We start from the raw sequence: 17,487 nt of genomic DNA on the forward strand, positions 1-17,487 counted from the left end.
ATTACGAGAGCGCCGGGTCCTGGAGTGACCCAGCACAAAACGCAGATAGCAATGGCGCAGCAGCAGCAGCAACCGCAGGCGGTGTGCTTGCCCAGGGCACGATGCTCCAAGTTGGGCAGCAGTCGTGCGCGGTAAAGCAGTTCCTCTCTGAAGGTACAGTACCAGACAGCCCAGAGATCGGCAGTGCACAATCACAGCTTCCTTTGCGAAGGGAGCATTCAAACACCCAGGCCCGAGTTGCGAACCCTTGCTCATGCTCACCACCATTGCATATTTTCACAACTGCGTTACCTAGGTGGCCATGCCAACGTATACCTGGTAACAATGATCAGCACGGGGACGACAAAGGTCCTCAAGCACATAAAGTTTGCGCACGACGAGCCCGAGCACAGACAGCGCGTCGAGAAGGAGATTCAGCTCATGGTAAGGACAGACGAATGCGCCGAAAGAAGCGCGACAAAGAGCAGGTTGTGATTTGCAGTGGGCGAAAACGGAAATAGAAAAACTCTGTTGGCCATCACCAACCAAAACAACATTCTCTGCAGGCTGTAATTTATTGGGCTGTTTCCAAAATAACGCGAAAACAATACAGCAGCACATCCTACGGTCCGCAGTGCCGGGGGAGGAGGCCGAGAAAGCACCCATTGCTAACAGACACTGTTGTTTGTAGCGTCAACTCTCGGGACACGCAAACATTGTAGCGCTCGATGACGCGGAGATTGGCGACGGGCAGGCGCTCCTGCTGATGGAGCCAGTGCCACGGTGATATTCTTGGGCTGATAAACAACCACCTGCCGCGGCACTTGGACGAAAAGACAATTCTGCACATATTTGGCGACGCGTGCAAGGCCGTCGCGCACATGCACTACCAGCGGCCACCCTGTGCTGCACCGCGATTTGAAAGTGGAGAATATCTTGGTTGGCGACAGCGACTACAAGCTGTGCGACTTTGGATCGGCCACAGACCAGCTGGTGCAACCCGACAGACGTGTGGCGCGTGACCAGGTCGTGGCGCTGGAAGAAGAAATCCAGCGGTACACAACGCTAGAATACCGCGCGCCCGAGATGATCGACCTGTATTTGCAGCGCGGCATCACTGAAAAGGCAGACATCTGGGCACTGGGCGTGCTTCTGTATAAGCTGTGCTACTACTGCACACCGTTTGACAATGCATCGCCTCTGGCCATCCTGAATGCCGAGTACTCGATCCCAGAACGGCCATCGTACTCGAAGCAGCTGAAGCACATTTTCCAGATCACCATGCGGGAGGAGCCGCGCGAGCGCTGCACAATCTACACGCTGTGTGCATATGTATGCGGACTGCGCGGCGAGCAGTGTATGCTTGAAGACATCTATGCTAGCCCTCCATCGTCGCCGGCTGGAACGCCTATGATGCACAGCATATCGAATAAGCAGCTCAAGGTCGGGGACTCCCGGCGCAGCATCAGCCAAAGCGGTATGCGGCGAAGCAGACGCCAGCTGCGGACGACTTTTGCAGACCAGAACGCGATTACCGAGCTGGACTCGGATGCAATTGTGCCGATGCGCCGTGGGCGGCCGACAAAGAAGCCCGATGCGACAGGAGCTGCCGTATCGGCGCTACCGAGTGCCAAATCAACTGCATTCGATGCGGCAACGCCACCCCCAAAGCCGGCACGCCTCTACAGTGCAAGCAAGGTTGGCTTCAAGTCAAAGATGGACTATGTTTCACCGTACCCGTCCCACATGTCGATGAGCCAGCCGACAACGCCGGTAAACCACCAGGAGACCACCAGCGGCCTGGGCATCTACAGCAAGACGGAGCGCGCATCAGGGCCGGGTAAGGAAAGCAGGGACACGTTGCCGGTTAGTGCACACACAACATTGGACGGCCTGGAGAGCCTGTCGATGGACTTTGTCGAGGGCGCTGTGTTTGGGTCGACGCGGCGGACATCAATGGTGCGGCGCAAGCCCAGCCAGCGCACCAGCGTCGCCTCCAGCCCGGCATCGGCCTTCAGCGATGTGGCCACACCCATGCCAGCCGACAATGTGCGTGGGACGCCGCATGCAGAAGCTGTGGCGCAGTCAGGGCAGCCACCGATTCTGCCAAATTTTGTTCACCAGCCCTTACCTCCTCCGCCGCAGTCCGCTGGCAGCGGGCTGGCCGCAAACAATCTCCAAGCCCATGGCGCTCAGACCGTGCAGCTGGCGTCGCCTCCCGTTTCAAGAAAATCGCTGGGTGCTCCGGACGACGCCATAGCGTCGCCATTGTCCATGGACACACTGTTGCGACAAGGGCAGCAGCAGCTGCAGACAATGCCGAGTGACGCGCAGTTTGGCGTGTCACCCAGCAACAACCTTGACGATGCATTCGACACTTCACACAATGGGTGGGATGTGCGGCAGAGCATCGGTGCGCAAAGCAACAATTCGCTTCGGCTATCGACCATTCTAGAAGCATACCAGGACATGGACCTGGGCGAGAGCGACATGAACAAGTCGGCTGTGCCACAGCCGAAGGCCCGTGTAAAGTCCATCTACGACATGACATGGGACAAGCTGGAGGGCGACAGCAACCGCTACAGCACATTGTTCGACGACCAGCTGTTCAATGCCAAGGCGCAGTATGCAAAGCAGCGCACATCGGTTTATCCAGAACCCTGAAAACTACTACAAGTCGACGAAGCCCTCGGAGGAGGCGCAGAACAGCTGGAAGTCGATGCCAGCCAGTACCCTCGACGATATGCTGAGTCGTATGGAGGAGTACAACAAGCAGCTCACACCAACCACACCGGCGGCTAAATCAGACCTGTGGGCAACCCAGCCGCCCACCCAGCCGCCCACCCAGCCACCTCCAGCACTCGCTGCGGTGCCCGAGGAGGCGGATGTGCTGCCTGTTGACACCGGCCAGCTCGATATTGACGAGCTGGTGCGCCGGGCAGGCGACCGCAACCGCAAGAAACTTGTAGCCCAAAACAACCGCCGGTCGATGTACATTTCGAACAACGCCGCATTGGCTGCAACGGCTGAGCTCCTGCCCGAGGACGTCGACGACGGGATGCGGGTTCTGTCAGACAATGAAATGGAGGATCTGCTGCAAAAGATGGACATGTACAACCGCGAGCTGCTGAACGAGCAGGAAAAGTGGCAGGCACCGAGCGAGGCTGGCATGGACGGAAAGGTTGATTTGACCAAGATCGACCAGGTGCTGGAGATGACCAACGACCGCCTGCTGCGGGAGGAGCAGCAGAACGCGATTCGCCAGAGCGAGCCCCAGGCTGCCAAGCCCAAAGCCAGCGGGCTGTTCGACAAGGTCAAGTCGGTCGCCATGGCCAAGTTTGCAAAGCCGGCTGTCAGCCCCGTGCTGTCAGCGGCTGCTGCTGAGCATGGCTCAACGCCGGTTGGCCATACCCCTGCGTCCGGCTGATTCACTGCCGGCTGCTGATCCTGTCGCTGCATCCGAGCTGCCTGCGGTTGCGGCCGCGCCACTGAAGCCTCCACGCACTTTTGCCCACACGACTGCTACCACGCCACCAGCCGAATCTGCTGCTGCTGTTGTTGCTGATGAGCCAAGCGTGCTAGAGGGAGAGGCTGGAGGCGGTGTCTGCACCCAAGGCTGAAGCAGAACCCGAAGTGCTCAAGGCTTGAAGCAGTACCCGAAGCGCCCAAGATCCAAGCAACTCCTGAAGTCCCCAAGGCTGAGGCAACCCCTGAAGTCCCCAAGGCTGAGGCAACGCTCGTGGCCAAGGAAGAACCAAAGGTTGAGCCAAAGGCTTGAGCCAAAGTCAGTGCTGGCACCCAAGTCGATGTCTACCAGCAGCCCCAGATCGACCGCCTCTACACCCAACCTGTCGTCCGCGGCCAGCTCCGGACACTCCAGCCCGAAGCCTCCCGCTAGAAAAGACAGAGTCTGCGGCAGCTGATCCGCTAGCTGAGGTGCGCGCACGGCTGAAGAAAAAGAAAAGCACACCTGTTTTGAATACGTCAGACCCGCCAGGCAGCCCCAAGAGCCCACTGGGCACATCGCTGGTGCTAAAGAACCGGGCAGCATTCCTGAACAAGCCGCCTGGGTCGCCGCTAGCAGGCAAGCCTGCAGCAGGCCGGCCAGCCAAGTCGGTCAAGAACCTTGTCTCGTTCTTTGAGACATCGTAATGATATTGTTGGTCTAAGCTCAGTGAATAAAAGCTCAGACAAGGTGATATGCCGCACATGCTGACCAAAGGCGAGCTTACCAAACTGCGGCTAAAATAGGCTCGGCATGAGCGACACAGCAAAGTAACGTGGAGGCTTCCGTCGGACTGGCCAGCCAGACAGCGGGGGTGAGGCTATAAAACCTCCAAGCGGCACCCAGCCTGCCCTGGTACGACCTGGACCACCAAGCTCACATCTTTCTTGTCACTCACCATTCAGCCCATTTCTTCAAGACCAACTGTGACTACGACAACTCGAAAATGAAATATCCACGCGATATTCTGAACTTTTTTAGGCTAGCACCGGCATTCTCTGGCAAACTCGACGGCATGTCATCCGAGAGCTGGCTCGGTATTATGCCCGCCTACGTACATGATTTTCTTGAAGGCTACCCTGACTACATCATCGTCCAGTGCCTGCAGCGCAAGCTTTCTGGGGTTGCCTATGAGACCGTCGGCAGGCGCCGTTACGCAACACCAGCACAGCTGCTGGAGGACCTGGCCAGATGGTTCCCGCAGGAGATATACAGAAAGGAGGCACAGAACCAGATTGATGCTGGCCTGAGACTGGCTAATGGCCGTGTGTATCAGGTCAGAGTTGCTGCACTTTCTGTGTTCGACAGGGCTGGTAGGAATGATGGGAATGCGGTGGAGATTTGTCGCCAGATCAGCCAGGAGTACCCAAAGATCTGGGAGAAACTAGAGGTTGATCCAGATATGGTTACGGCCGGTCGGTTCGAGCAGATGTTGGTTCGTTTCGACAGCCAGGTCCAGGAAAGCGCGATGCATTTAAGTGGCTCGCCATTTGGCCACAAGGTGTATGATAGTGACCATGGGACGGAGCCTACTCAGGAGAATGGCTGTGGCCATGGTCGCGGTCGTGGTCGTGGACGCAGTCGTGGTGGTAAGGGTAATCGCCTCTAGTTTCGTAACGGTAGCGGGCGCAGAAACGATGATTTTGACAATCGCTGCGACTATGTAATGACCAGCCCTCAGGACAGGCAGGCTGAGATGGAGGTTGCTGAGTAGCGCCCTTTATTCACTTCGCTTTCCAAATTATCAATAAATTCATCTGGCTCGAGCCCAGCCAGACCGGTGCACCACCACGCGTCGTGGCGCAAAAAGCTCTGATTTGGCTGTTTCTCCCGGTGCTGCCAAAGCGTAAACAAAGCTCTCGGCATTGCTTTTCTTTTCCTGAATTGGCTCGAATTTTCAGCGCACCAGACTTATTTGCATTAGACACAAAGAGACAATAGCTGAAAACGCAGCAACATGTCGCTGAAGCCGTTCAGAATACCAGAGACGCGTCTGATAGTGGCCAGCGATCTCGTGGTACAGGTGACGTTGACGTTCCGGACAGACGACGACGAGGAGCTGAGCTACCGGTACGCGCACGACATGGAGCTGCAGTCTCTGGTGCAGACATCAGTAGTATCACTAGTGAACTGCGGATACACCAACGGGGTGGCTCGGGGACCCGGGTTCGTGCTGCACCAAATGCGCAAAAAGTGGCCGATAGGTAAGCGGTACATATTCACGCGCGACGGCGAGCCACTGCATTCGAGTCAGCACAAGTACTTCTTCCAGCTGGAGTTCGTGGACGACCAGCAGACAAGTGACCAGGTACCAGCTCTAGAGGTTGTGGAGCTGCGCGGAGCCCCGGTGTCGCCGAGCGCATCGTCGATTGCGGGATCGGTGATTGAGGGGCTGGACGCGCTGCCGCTGCCACCAGTGGCGCCTCTTGGATATGGAGAGCAGCTGGACGAGACTGCATATAATGGACTGCAGGCTCCTGTTGTTGAAAGAAGACGCGGGTCGGATGTGTCTATGCGCGGGGCAGCGTCTCCGGGAATCAGAAATCAGCTCATGGCGCGGGACGGCGAGGCAATGGATGTATCGCCACGTAGTGCTGGTAGGGTGCGCCGGCTTGTGCAGCATTCGATACAACAGCCAGCGCATTTCTCACCACGGCAGCCGCAGCAGCCAGCGCATTTCTCACCTCGGCGGTACCAACCGCAGTCGCCGCCAACGAGCCCCCGGCTTCGGCGTCCGACCTCCCGAAGCAGCACAGTGTCTATGAGCGAGCCCCGAAGCGGTCGGCCGCCGGTTCCTCCTGATGGAGCAGCCCAGAGAACGCCCGGCAGCGCACACCAGAGACAGCGCCCGGCCCATTCGAGCTGGTACCGGCCATTGCATGGGGTTTCGCCATTGTCCCGGCAGCCCAAATCGCTGAGCAGTGAAGTTGAGTTTCTGTCGGCGCGGGAAGAAAGCTTCCAGGAGAGCAGCCATGAGATTCTGCGCGACCCACATGCCATAGGCGACGCTCAGCCGCGGGAGGCCGTGACTAGCAAGTTCAAGCGCAAGATGCTTCATCCGGTTGACCTGCGCAGATCCAGTCGTCGCCGCAGCAGCCTGTCGCGCGAAATACCCGTGCTGGAGTCCGATACGGATGTCAATACCAGCGATTTCACGAACATCGATACGCCAGCAGCCCCAACGCCCGACAGAGGCAGCAGCCTGAAGGTTAGAATGCTGGCTGCTCCGCAGTCGCGGATCTCCAGGGGGTCTTTGCGCAGTCGCGGGCTAAGCGGCGCCAGCCAGCAGAGCAGAGCATCGACCAACTCGCACCACCGGCAGACCGAAGATGAGGAGGACGGGCAAGCGAGCACTGTGGCGCTGACAGGGACGGGCTCAACGTCGTCTGTGGGGTCGGTAGCAGCAAGCCCTCATTGTCAGGCAGAGCTGCCGCACTCGCCCCCAGTGTCTAAACCGCCGCGCGCTGCCCCGACAAGGGCCATGACGGCGTCTGATATCCAGCCGACCAAGAGCTCGTTGTGGAGCCGGCTGCGAGCGCCGTTTGGCGGACGGGTAGACAAATCGCCAATCAGGCCCAGTGTACGCGAGCGCATTGCTGCGTTCAACTCGATGGACCAGCTGGGTACTGACAATAGCCACACATTCGCTGCCAGACCGCAAAGCACAGAAAGCACATATGCGTTTATCGGCTCCAATTCTCGCAGGTCGTCGCTGATATCACCGGTGGGCGTGCGGGCGGAGAGCCGTACCGGCGGCTCGACCCGCACAGCCTCGCCAGCGCAGTCCAATACCAGCATGGTGTCGGCGCGTGTGCAGGAGGCTATCAATCTGTTCACAGGTACCACTCCCGACAAGGACACTGGTGCGCTGGTTGGTGGCAGAAGATCGGCTACTAGTGGAGTCAAGCATGCAAAGCCCGTCGATTATGATGATGATTTCATCTCACCGACCAAGCGTCAGCGAGCACATACGCAGGACGAGTATCGCATGGCGTATGCTAGCAATAAGCCAGACCGATCCATGGGCGCATCGTCGGGAGTCGGTGGACTGAACCCCGTCACGCTGGTCCAGCGCATGGCCCAGCGCTACCCACGCCCGTAGCATGCTGTGTCTGGTTTTAGTAATGTCTGGTGAATATAGCTATTTTGCGGAACCCTGCTTCCTACTACGTTGCATCCGAATGCGGTTTGACGACGCGAGTCTGCTGCTCAATCATGCGCTCAGTCGAGTATCTCTCGGTGCCCAGACGGTCGGGCGGTACTGCATTCATGAATATGTTGATAGCTGTCGCGACATCGTGCTCGTTTACCTCGGCCATCTGTCGACTAATGCCCTGTGTCTTCATCTTGCTTGCGCAGGGAATCGACGTGGCTTGCATGACAAACAGCCTGTACTTGTGGACGCGGAACATCCGGTCGTGCAGCACGAGCCTGGCCACGTAGTTGCGCCTCCTCAAGAACATGTGCATGGCCCAGAACCGTGGCCGCACGGTATTCAGGTATTCCGGCGTGAACCGTGGCTTGTCGACGAATCTTATAAATGCCTTTTCCAGCGCAAAGAACCCGAGGTCAATGAAATGACGGTGGTTCAGGAACTGGACTACCGTTTGGCTGACAATGCGTTGCTGGAACCCTGCCGAATCTACAGCTGTGTGGCCCAGGATGTGCTGGAACAGCCGAATGAGCCACCGCCGGCTTTGTGCTGCCTTGAGTAGCTGCTGCTCGTAGAATGCCTGCATCACCATGCTGCTTCTGCTGCATCTGGATGTCAGCGATGGCGGAATATCCCCGAATATGTTGGCTGCTAGCTTATTTGCGCCCTTATCGCCGGTGCCAGCCATGTGTAAGTAGAAGATTGTCAGGGCCTCTACAGGTGGCTCGATACCCCGGCTAAGGTATGTTGCAAGCAGTGCACGTCTGGTCAATCTGAACGCGTGTAGTGGATCGGTGTACCGAACTGGCCCATAGGAAGATGTACGCGATGCGAGTGGGGTTAACGTAATGTAATGATCCTTGTTTCTCGGGATACCATTTTTATCCGCGTAATGAACCATCGAGATGTTGCGAAGGATCATGGTAAGCTCATGGAGCAGTACCAGCACCCCCTGCGGGCCTAGCGTCGTCGACTTGCGTAGCAGGGTGTTCACCAACATCTCTACAGGCTCGGTCGATTGCACCCGGAACGCCCAGGCTCCAGCTTCAGAAACCAGTGCCTTTATGAGGTCAGCATCTAGCGAGTCGCTCAAGCCGAGAATCTCTCCAGCTCGCATATAGTAGCCGGCGAATAGCTCTCTAACTCCAGGTATGTCCATATTGTAACGCAGGTTTGGAATAAAGAACGCGGTCACCGGAAGCCTCTTCAGCTCTGAGCTAGGCGTATGTGTCTGCAGTCTGATCTCGAGCTCGTCTGCTAAAAGTGACACCATGACATTGGGCTGTCGAAACGCTAGCAGTTTGCCTGCCAGCGACACGTATTGCGCGTAGTTTCTCGTTGCGATTGACCGGACCAATTCCAGAGCATCAGAATCCCTGCCAGTCGCGAGTATTTCCGCGATAATGGCTGGAAGAGCAGTAAGTGGCCACTCTGCGCTGGTCGACATATGCGACGCGAGGCCAACCAAGTTGCGGGCTTTGGCATGCTGGCCCTGCGCAATTAGAAGGTGAGCCAGAGCAAGCAGTGTCTGCCACTGGCTAGCACCAGGCGCAGGTGATCCATTTGCCTGAGCAGTTGCGTCATGGGATCGCGCTAGCGATGCCCGGATGCCATACGGAATGACGGTCTCCTCTTCGCGCATCGCCGCAATGTAGAATGCAGTTGCAACCCGTGGGCTTGCTTGCACCACCTCTGCAGACCTTTTGTGCAAGTCAACAAGCATCTCCCGACCAATAGACCTAGGTGACTGAACCACTTCAAGCAGTAGATCAACGTCAGCCTCCGCAAACCGAAGAGGCCGCAGTTCAGACGCATACTTATCAACGCTGGCCCCTGCTCTGTACGCCAGAAAGCGAAGCAAACTCCACAGCGTATTGTCTGTCGGGTGTCCGGTCCGCCACGCAATCTCTTCTATGATGCCTGCTGTATCGCCTATCTCCTTATGCCGCCCTTTTGCTCCTATGAACAGCCTGACCAGTCGATGTGCACATTTATCAAGCAGCTCAGCCGATACTCCGGTTGGCTTCATCTGCCGCACGCTATCGTCAAGCATCCGCTTCAGCACCGTGTGCAGCCTACCAATCGAGCGTATGGCTAGTGCGTGCGTCAGAAACTGCGTGTATGTCAGATATACGGGCTGTGCATGGGCCCAAGCTACTTTCTGCTTGACGTGCAGCTTTGTCAGCCGCGTCTTCGCAGTCCCTCGCACGATGCTCTTTGCGAGCGGTGATCGGTTAGCGGCAGCTATGGATGCGATCCGCCCATGCACACTCGTTGCTGGTACCAGTGCCCGCGATAGCCGTTGCATTTACGTGAAATTGGCAGGCGTACTGAGGGAATTTGGAAAAAGGAATGTACGAGGAGAAGAGCAGGAAACAGACCGATTCATGATCTAGTTCTTTTGGCAGCCAATGTAAGCAGGCTCGGCTCAGTCCCCTTCGGCTCGGACATCTTCAGACACTACTACACGGCTGGTCATGTCGGGCATGATGTACATTTGCACACCTCTAGGGTGAATATCTGCTTGCAATATTGCTGTTGTAATTAGAACTTGAATACATCCCGTTGCCGGAACCCCAGCTCGCGTAGAATCCCAGATAGCGGCCCTTGGCTCGGTCCAATTGGCCTCAATCCACTGACACACTTCATCATTGGGTCCGGGCCGCTGACCAGCACGATATCCTTGCCCCCGGTGAACCCCTTGGTAAAGTCCCTGAGCAGCTGCGGAGTCGGATATCCAACAAGAGGTAACTCAGTTGGGCCCTGGTCGACCATGTACCAAATGTCGAGCCTGTCCTTGTGCTCAATCGCCATCTTGTCCAGCTGTTCCCGATATATTATGTCCTTTTCTGTCCGTGATCCATACAGCAGCGAAATCTTCGTGTCCTTGTCCTCCGGGTTCTTCAAGACCCGGTCAATAAGCTGGTACATGGGTGCAATGCCTGTCCCACCAGCAACCATGTATATATGCTTATGCTGGCCAGGCTTATACGGCATGGTCAGGATCGGTCCGCGCATCTCGACCTGGTCTCCAACCCGTGTCCCATGCAGGAACCGCGACAAGCTACCGCGGGGATACCGCTTGACGACCAGGTCAACGTACCCGTGCGTGAGGCAGTTTCCTCATCGACTTCGCCATCCATGTGCATATCAACAGGCGTGTATGTGCGGTACGTTTGTACCATGTGGTCCTTGACGTCGATGGCCCAGGCGCCCGACTGAATGATTTCGTCGACAGTGTGCTCGCGCTCTCCATCATGTCGCGGACGGTTGATGCGGAACCGGAACCGCATAGTGTCGTGGGTCAGCTTCTCTTTTTCGAGCAGTGTGAAAGGCGTGTATGCGGTGGGCGTCAGGCACTCTTTCACTTCTGGCTTCAGCACGTCAGTAAAGCGGTTCAGACCATACAGGAGAGCACACGTCGCTCCAATCGCCTCCATGGCCCAAATCGTGTATGTACCGGGCGGCTTGTCGCCATTATTCCGTATTCTGTCTTTGGCTTCTCCTCGGGTTTAACTGGCTTCTCCTCGTGGTTTGTTGGCTGATCTCTGGGTGCTGATGCAACGAACCGGCGACTGCTCACCACCATAGACCGCATAGTTGCCCTGCGGGCCATGGCGGGGAAACCCACCCGTGTGGACAAAAGAGAGCGAAGCATACGGCAGAGTTTGAAGGGCTGATAGGGTGTAGAGAAGAGCTGGATCGCAAAAGTCGTCTAGAAAGCGCCCAGCAAGATAAGCGCCGCTGGACAATAATTTGCAGCTGCAAACCGGATCAGCGCTGCTGATTACTTTGGCGGCTCATCGTCACCAGCACAGCAGCGTGTTTTGACTGGGATGTTTTGTTGTTATTTCTCTGAACCACATATTTTTATCTACTTTCATACTTGTACTTCTTTCTTTTTCCTCTTTGCCATGTCAACCAGCACTGCCTCAAAGTACGCCAATTTACCTGACATTGACCGCGAGCAGCCGGACGTGTATGAGACTCCTGATGTGCCGCAAGATGAGATGAATTTGGACGAGCCCGAGGTGCCGGTGTCCGAGGATATCTCGACCTCGGCGGTTTCCTGTCAACAATGCTGCGGCACGCTTCCGCCTAGCGTCTGGCGATGTGGATAGTGCAACAGCACTGAAAAAGTACCAGAGCTCGCTCCTGCGCACCCTGCAGCTGGAGTCGCTGTCTGGCGACCTGGAGGTATCGTCGCAGTCGGCACTGAGCGAGACGCCCGAACAGAGGCTGCGGCGGCTGGTGTTTGAGACGCAGGAGCTGCGTGCGCAGCTGGAGCAGGATGGGAACGGGAAGCAGGAGAAGAAGGCTGTTGCTCTGATGCAGCTGGCCAGTGGGCTGCAGGAAGAGCTGGGCCAGCTCTCTGTCAAGGCTGAGGGAGGATCTAGCCAGGCACGCGCCATATGGGATCAGCTAGGAGAGCGCTCCAGAAGCCCCGGCTAAGCGACCGGTGCGGGCAGTCGGCGGCCAGGACGTGGCGGTTATGGAGAAGCGGATTGCGGCACTGGAAAAGACACTGGGCGCAAAGGATTCGGCGACGGGCCCAGCGCTGGTTGACGCTGTAGCGCGCCTGCGGCAGCAGCTGGATGTGATTGCGGACCCGCAGCGCATTGAGGGTATCCAGAGGCGCGTCAAGCAGGCGCTGATAGATTTTGACCGGCTGGATCATGCGCAGACGCAGGCGATTAAGGCAGCTGAGGGCGAGCGCAGCGCGGGCCTGGATGCCAATGCGGTGAAGCGCATTGATGAGCTGTACGAGAAGTTCTCCAACATTGACTCACTTGTCGAGCTAGGCACCGGCCACGGCACAGCGGCTCCAGTCGCTGGCGACCCTGCACGTCGAGGCATCCGAGGCAGTCGCGCGCATCGGGAAGATCGAGAAGGAGCAAGGCAGCATGACCGAGGAGCTGTCGACTGTCAAGGAAATCGCTAGTAGTCTGCGCGACTCGATCTCCGAGAACACCAGCACACTGAAGGAAAATGTCAAGTACCTGGACGACCGCATTGCCAAGCTTAATGAACGCATCTCGGCTTTATAAACCTGACGTTTTTCTGGGGCTCCATTTCAAAAGTAATACCACATGTTAAGACATCTACAGGCTGAGAGGGCTGTGCGACTCGATAGACTTGAGATCGATGTGCTTGAAGCGCTCCGGGTTGCGCCGGTACATCTGTGCAAAGGGGCATTCGCCAGGGATCTCAACCTCCAGTGGATTGGTGTCCTCAGCCTTTGCTGGCTTGGGCAGTTCGGCGAGGATGGTGCTGAGCGGCGTCTTGATCTCAAGCGCGGTGGCATTATCACCCCAGAGCCACGCTTGTGCAGCGTTGAATTCAATCTCCAGTGCACTGGAGAACTCGAGCGTACGCGCGCGCTGTAGTGCTGCGATTCGCAACTGGACCAGCTCCCTGCCCTTTTCAGAAGCCGCAAATGCCACGTACTGCTCTGCCCATGGCTTGTTGAGCGCCGTCAGCTCGCAAATCAAGTCGTCAACGCTCTTGGATCCACTGGCCAGTGGGGCAAAGTACTCGGCGATCTCGCGTCTCCATACCTGCACCTTGGACGGGCCAGGATACGAGGACTCTACTACGTATGCCTTGCGCAAGGCACCGCGAGTGTGCGGTGGCGGGCAGGACGCTGCCATCAGAATGCGCTCCATGGCTCCCTCCAGTTTCCGGTGGGCAATGAATCCATGGCTCAATCCAAGCGCCGCCAGCTCACTGCTGCGGAGCACTAGATCCGGACGACACAGAATGTACTCCACCGTGCCCTGCTCTGCCGCCAGGTGTGCCCAGTCAAAAAGCGCCGGAACCACTGCTGAGCCCTCATCAGCTACGTTCTCGGGGAACAGCCTTGTCGAGAAGTACTCGGTTGTGATCAGCTCGGCCGTTGACAGGACTATGCCCAGGACGCTGGCATCGACAGACCCGCTAGCAAACACAACCACTGGCTTGGCGCCGTTGATCCTGCGCAGCTCAATCTGCAGGGCAATAGCCGCCTTCAAGGCTGCGGAGCCATCCTCGCCTGGCCCAAGCGCAGGCAGGAATACAGGCGTGCCGTCAGAATCAGACCCAAGGCTGCTGCGCACAATAGCCAGCGCATAGTACTGGTCCTGGTATGCCTCTTTAGCTTCGTCATGAATCCTGCCCAGCACTGCCGCAGAGAGCCTCACTGTTGCGCCGTTGTCAACGAAGTCAGCAATATCGATAATCTTGACGTTGGCGAAGTTTTTGGTGTTGGCTGACCCAGGTGCCTTGTCCTCATCCCACAGGTGCTGGTACGGACAGACCGGCTTGGGCTTTGTCGCCTCCTTGAAATCAACATACGCCTGGTAATCGAGTTTCTCAACATTCTCGTTGTAGTACTTTGCCTTAGCCCGTGTCATACGTGTATCGAGTTCATGCTTGCTCACACCGTCAGTATCATATACGTCGCCCAGCATCGCATTGAATCCAGGTGCAGTCGAAAAGTCGTATGCTTCGAATCGATCATACAGCTTGTGCTGGTCCGACTTTTCTGTCTCATCGATGATCCCCATGGTACGAAGCCAAGCACGCAGCCGTCCAGGGTCAATGGTGGTGTCAACTGTGGAGGTGAAGTAGGCCATGCGCTCGGTTAATGAGGCCTGCTCGAGGCTCACCGTGTTCCACTCAAACCTGTAGTACTGATGGTACTGCTGCAGCTCCTCCGTGCTGAATTCGCAGCCTTCAACCTGAGTAATTCGAGAAGACATGTTTTTGGTAAAGTACAAATAATAGCGGTAGGGATATCGGAGCAAAGATTGATGAAAGGAGACTAGAGATAGGTGCAGCATTTAAATCTTGCGGGCTATTATTAATGCAGCTAGAAAATAGCCGCAGTCTGTGGTCGGTAAAAATTAATGAACCGCAATGCTCTATTTGGATGTCGAGACTGGCTGACAAAGCATATCTACGAAGTTGAACACCGTCTAAGCGGATGTGGGGACGGGTGAGGGAGCAGCATCGCTAGCATCGGCAGTCGGACGGCTATGCGTACGCGAGTGACTCGGGCGACCGCTCTTGCTACGGACGGGGCGGCTGTGTTCCTCGCCACCACTCTCCTCACCGCTCTTGCTGTGGCGACCATGGTGACCATAGTGGCCACGGGGGCTGCTGCAGTGCTCAGATCCACTAAACTCCTCATCATCCTCAAGGTTGCTCTCCTCACCGCTCTTGCTAAGCCGGGTATGGTGCTTGCCACCCTTGCCGTGGGAACCAGTGGGACCAGCATGGACATCGAAGCCGTACTTACCACCCTGATGGAGCTGACTAGCGGAGACACGGCTGTGGTGCTCACCATCTTCGGAGGATTCCTCAGAGTCGCTATGGTTATGGCTGTGGCAGCCATGGGGGCTGTGGTGGCCATGGTGGCTGCCACGGCGCTTGCCGTTTCCGCTGTAGGGGTAGTGCTCGTCATTCTCAGAGCTGCTGAACTGCAGATGGTCGAGATCACCGAGGACAGTAGGGAAACCACTGGGGAGACCAGTAGGCTGACCAGCAGAGAACACGCTGGGGAACACGCTGGCTGAACGGCCAGAATTGAACCAGCCGATCGGACTAGCAACAGAGGCGGCGGCAAAAACTGAGGCGAAAATGATGGAGGCCTTCATTTTAGTTGTAAATGTATCGGCGATTGGAAGAGGGTTGGTAGAAATGCAGCTATTTGTAAAAATATAGACCAGCTATATTTTGAAATGAACGGGGAAACGTAAAATTGGTGAGATGTAGGGAATCACTAAAGGAATGAGTGTTGGGTTTTCCAACATTCTGCTATCACCAGAGAGCCATTTTATATTCGCTAGCACGATGGATGCAAACACACAGGTAAGGCATGGTCGAGTGCCAATTCCTTAGGAGTGTCTGTACTAAAGGTTGCCAGCAAGTGTATGCAAATTAAACATACCTGGCAAACTGACATTGCAGAAATCACCGGCCTGCTGGACCTGTCCCAGACCGTTAGCACTACAAATGATCCTCTCTGTTTACGGTTTCTTGGCAAAAACCACCATTCTTACAGCGCTCCTATCGCAAACTGCAAAGCCGCTTATGCAATACAGCTTCTATCTACTTTAGTGTGCTCCACGAGGCTGGTTCGTCGTCCAAACGACCACATGGACCCACCTGGAGGCACCTGGACGACGATCGCTGCTTTGGCTTGCCTCATTTATGTGTAGGAACGTGTGCCTTCCAGTTCTGCCAAGAGTGATGCAATAGAGACGATTTTCGGTGAGCCGATCTCCACGCCGCTGTATTCTGCTCTCTCTCTCTTTTATTTTTATGAGAAATGCCAAGTGTGAACACTGCTAGCGGCGCATACATTTTTGGATTGAGGGGCTAGGCAGAAGCGAAATGCGCTCCAAAACTGGAGGAAGTGAAAGGCAAGTCTGAAGTTTGGATTCTGCATTCTGCATTCTGCATACAAGCAGGCAGACTAAGCGAGGATACCTTTGAGCATATGACGGATTGCAAACATAATCGCCCTCAAGTTAAAGAGGTCTTCATAAAAGTTTATTGCCAATGCATCTACAAAGCAGTGAGACCTCATTCCGTTGAAAAACTACAGAGTCCAGTTGAAGTCTGTAAACATGCACCGTATACTGAGATCAGGACTCACTAGTAGACAGGCTCGTAAGTGTTGTAAGCGCCGCCTGTGGGGACAGTATTGCCTTGGCTGTAGTTGTTCAAATCCCGTGTCATCGACGGATGAGCCCTGCTGTGCCTTGGCTGTCCACGGCAGCGCCCCCGATGCCCGCAGTTCTTTTTGATCTGGTCAATCTTGCTTTGAATCAACTCAACCACATCTGACGGAAGGTTGGACGGAAGATCAATAGTGTCACCTCCCTCGCAGTCATCCTCGACAGATGTAGCTGGGCCGTCTGTTGGATAACTACTACCTCCAGCGGAAGTAACCCCGCTGGCAACATCGGTGTATGCGCCGCCAGAGGCCTCAGGGGTGGGGTTCTCACCAGTCACATATGCCGACGGCTCGGCTGTAGTAGCAGCACTGGCGACGCTAGTATAGACATTGCTCGAATCCTCGGGGCCTAAAGTATCACTAGTAGTGATCACGTTGGTAGCATCGGTGTATGCGCCAGTAGAGGTCGCAGGGGCGGGACTCTCACCAGTCGCATATGCAGACGATTCGGCTGCAGTGGTAACTGCGCTGCCAACATTGGTATATACGTTGCTCGATGCCACTGCGCTTGAGTAGACACCAGTGTCAGTGGGTGGGATCCCGGCGGAGGAATAGCCATACGCTCCAGCAGGGCTGGCCATAGATGCGGTGGCGAAGATAGAAGCAAAAACGATGGAGGTCTTCATTGTTCGGATATTGAGCGTGCCTGATAGTCTGCGGATATCTAGATGGGTAGGATAGTAGTCCAGCTATAGCCTTACGGATGTGTGTGTATAAAGAAAAATGCAAAAGAAAAGATGCGTGTGGACTGTGTGATAAGTTTATGATCTAGTTGCTGCTAGGCCACCAGGCGGCTCTGTTTTATAGCCTGAACCTCATGTGCCTAGTCTGCACTGCTGCTTACAATACGGGCACAGATCTTGATATTTTTAGAATTCGGTATTCGCAGTCCGTAGGCACTTGGGTCTGACGCAACAATGATCTGCTACCACCAGATCATCTTTAGTCTATACTATAGCCTACACAGCTACAGTATGCGTCTGCATTACATCATGTGCGGATTATATATTTAATCCTAGCCGTTGTGTTCGGGGCTGAAGCCAGCTATTATTAGCATGTTCTTGCACCACGCAGAGTCTTGACCACTCCCTTCTTAGTGACTCTAACAGGCGCCGCTTGATGTGAACC

General features: G+C 55.9%; 9 protein-coding genes across 9 annotated transcripts; 5 read left to right on the plus strand and 4 right to left on the minus strand.

Annotated features, from left to right (window-relative positions):
* Window positions 1-324: 324 nt before the first annotated feature.
* Window positions 325-3,406, plus strand: DL89DRAFT_258137 (uncharacterized protein; the record flags this gene model as incomplete). The annotated part of the gene is made up of 4 exons (XM_040885583.1): window positions 325-423; window positions 671-762; window positions 816-2,625; window positions 2,666-3,406. The coding sequence occupies 4 exons, from the start codon at window positions 325-327 to the stop codon at window positions 3,404-3,406; spliced, it is 2,742 nt and encodes a 913-aa protein (XP_040742784.1).
* A 1,024-nt stretch (window positions 3,407-4,430) lies between these two features.
* Window positions 4,431-5,093, plus strand: DL89DRAFT_293520 (uncharacterized protein; the record flags this gene model as incomplete). Its single annotated transcript, XM_040890398.1, has 1 exon — window positions 4,431-5,093. One exon carries the CDS (start codon window positions 4,431-4,433, stop codon window positions 5,091-5,093), a length of 663 nt encoding a protein of 220 aa, XP_040742785.1.
* A 348-nt stretch (window positions 5,094-5,441) lies between these two features.
* DL89DRAFT_258139 (uncharacterized protein) lies at window positions 5,442-7,586 on the plus strand (the record flags this gene model as incomplete). Its single annotated transcript, XM_040885584.1, has 1 exon — window positions 5,442-7,586. One exon carries the CDS (start codon window positions 5,442-5,444, stop codon window positions 7,584-7,586), a length of 2,145 nt encoding a protein of 714 aa, XP_040742786.1.
* A 1,791-nt stretch (window positions 7,587-9,377) lies between these two features.
* Window positions 9,378-10,147, plus strand: DL89DRAFT_268086 (uncharacterized protein). Its single transcript, XM_040887785.1, has one exon. The coding sequence runs from the start codon at window positions 9,554-9,556 to the stop codon at window positions 10,031-10,033; it is 480 nt and encodes a 159-aa protein (XP_040742787.1). The 5' UTR covers window positions 9,378-9,553; the 3' UTR covers window positions 10,034-10,147.
* Window positions 10,148-10,181: 34 nt separating this feature from the next.
* On the minus strand, window positions 10,182-11,077 carry DL89DRAFT_275105 (ferredoxin reductase-like protein; the record flags this gene model as incomplete). The annotated part of the gene is made up of 2 exons (XM_040889261.1): window positions 10,182-10,718; window positions 10,769-11,077. The coding sequence occupies 2 exons, from the start codon at window positions 11,075-11,077 to the stop codon at window positions 10,182-10,184; spliced, it is 846 nt and encodes a 281-aa protein (XP_040742788.1).
* Window positions 11,078-11,551: 474 nt separating this feature from the next.
* Window positions 11,552-12,685, plus strand: DL89DRAFT_323217 (uncharacterized protein; the record flags this gene model as incomplete). Its single annotated transcript, XM_040891378.1, has 4 exons — window positions 11,552-11,708; window positions 11,740-12,011; window positions 12,064-12,429; window positions 12,467-12,685. The coding sequence occupies 4 exons, from the start codon at window positions 11,552-11,554 to the stop codon at window positions 12,683-12,685; spliced, it is 1,014 nt and encodes a 337-aa protein (XP_040742789.1).
* A 16-nt stretch (window positions 12,686-12,701) lies between these two features.
* DL89DRAFT_268087 (uncharacterized protein) lies at window positions 12,702-14,424 on the minus strand. Its single transcript, XM_040887786.1, has one exon. It carries the CDS (start codon window positions 14,375-14,377, stop codon window positions 12,740-12,742), a length of 1,638 nt encoding a protein of 545 aa, XP_040742790.1. The 5' UTR covers window positions 14,378-14,424; the 3' UTR covers window positions 12,702-12,739.
* A 169-nt stretch (window positions 14,425-14,593) lies between these two features.
* Window positions 14,594-15,274, minus strand: DL89DRAFT_293525 (uncharacterized protein; the record flags this gene model as incomplete). Its single annotated transcript, XM_040890399.1, has 1 exon — window positions 14,594-15,274. The coding sequence occupies one exon, from the start codon at window positions 15,272-15,274 to the stop codon at window positions 14,594-14,596; it is 681 nt and encodes a 226-aa protein (XP_040742791.1).
* Window positions 15,275-16,150: 876 nt separating this feature from the next.
* Window positions 16,151-17,106, minus strand: DL89DRAFT_268089 (uncharacterized protein). Its single transcript, XM_040887787.1, has one exon. The coding sequence runs from the start codon at window positions 16,983-16,985 to the stop codon at window positions 16,278-16,280; it is 708 nt and encodes a 235-aa protein (XP_040742792.1). The 5' UTR covers window positions 16,986-17,106; the 3' UTR covers window positions 16,151-16,277.
* Window positions 17,107-17,487: the final 381 nt, after the last annotated feature.

This window comes from Linderina pennispora, assembly GCF_002104995.1.
Source record: "Linderina pennispora strain ATCC 12442 chromosome Unknown DL89scaffold_8, whole genome shotgun sequence".
In the NCBI taxonomy this organism is placed as follows: domain Eukaryota; kingdom Fungi; phylum Kickxellomycota; class Kickxellomycetes; order Kickxellales; family Kickxellaceae; genus Linderina; species Linderina pennispora.

Excerpts from the sequence above, each read along its gene's own strand:
- DL89DRAFT_268086 (XM_040887785.1), top strand. The coding sequence starts at position 9,554 with ATGCCTGCTGTATCGCCTATCTCCTTATGCCGCCCTTTTGCTCCTATG.
- DL89DRAFT_268087 (XM_040887786.1), bottom strand. The coding sequence starts at position 14,377 with ATGTCTTCTCGAATTACTCAGGTTGAAGGCTGCGAATTCAGCACGGAG.
- DL89DRAFT_268089 (XM_040887787.1), bottom strand. The coding sequence starts at position 16,985 with ATGAAGACCTCCATCGTTTTTGCTTCTATCTTCGCCACCGCATCTATG.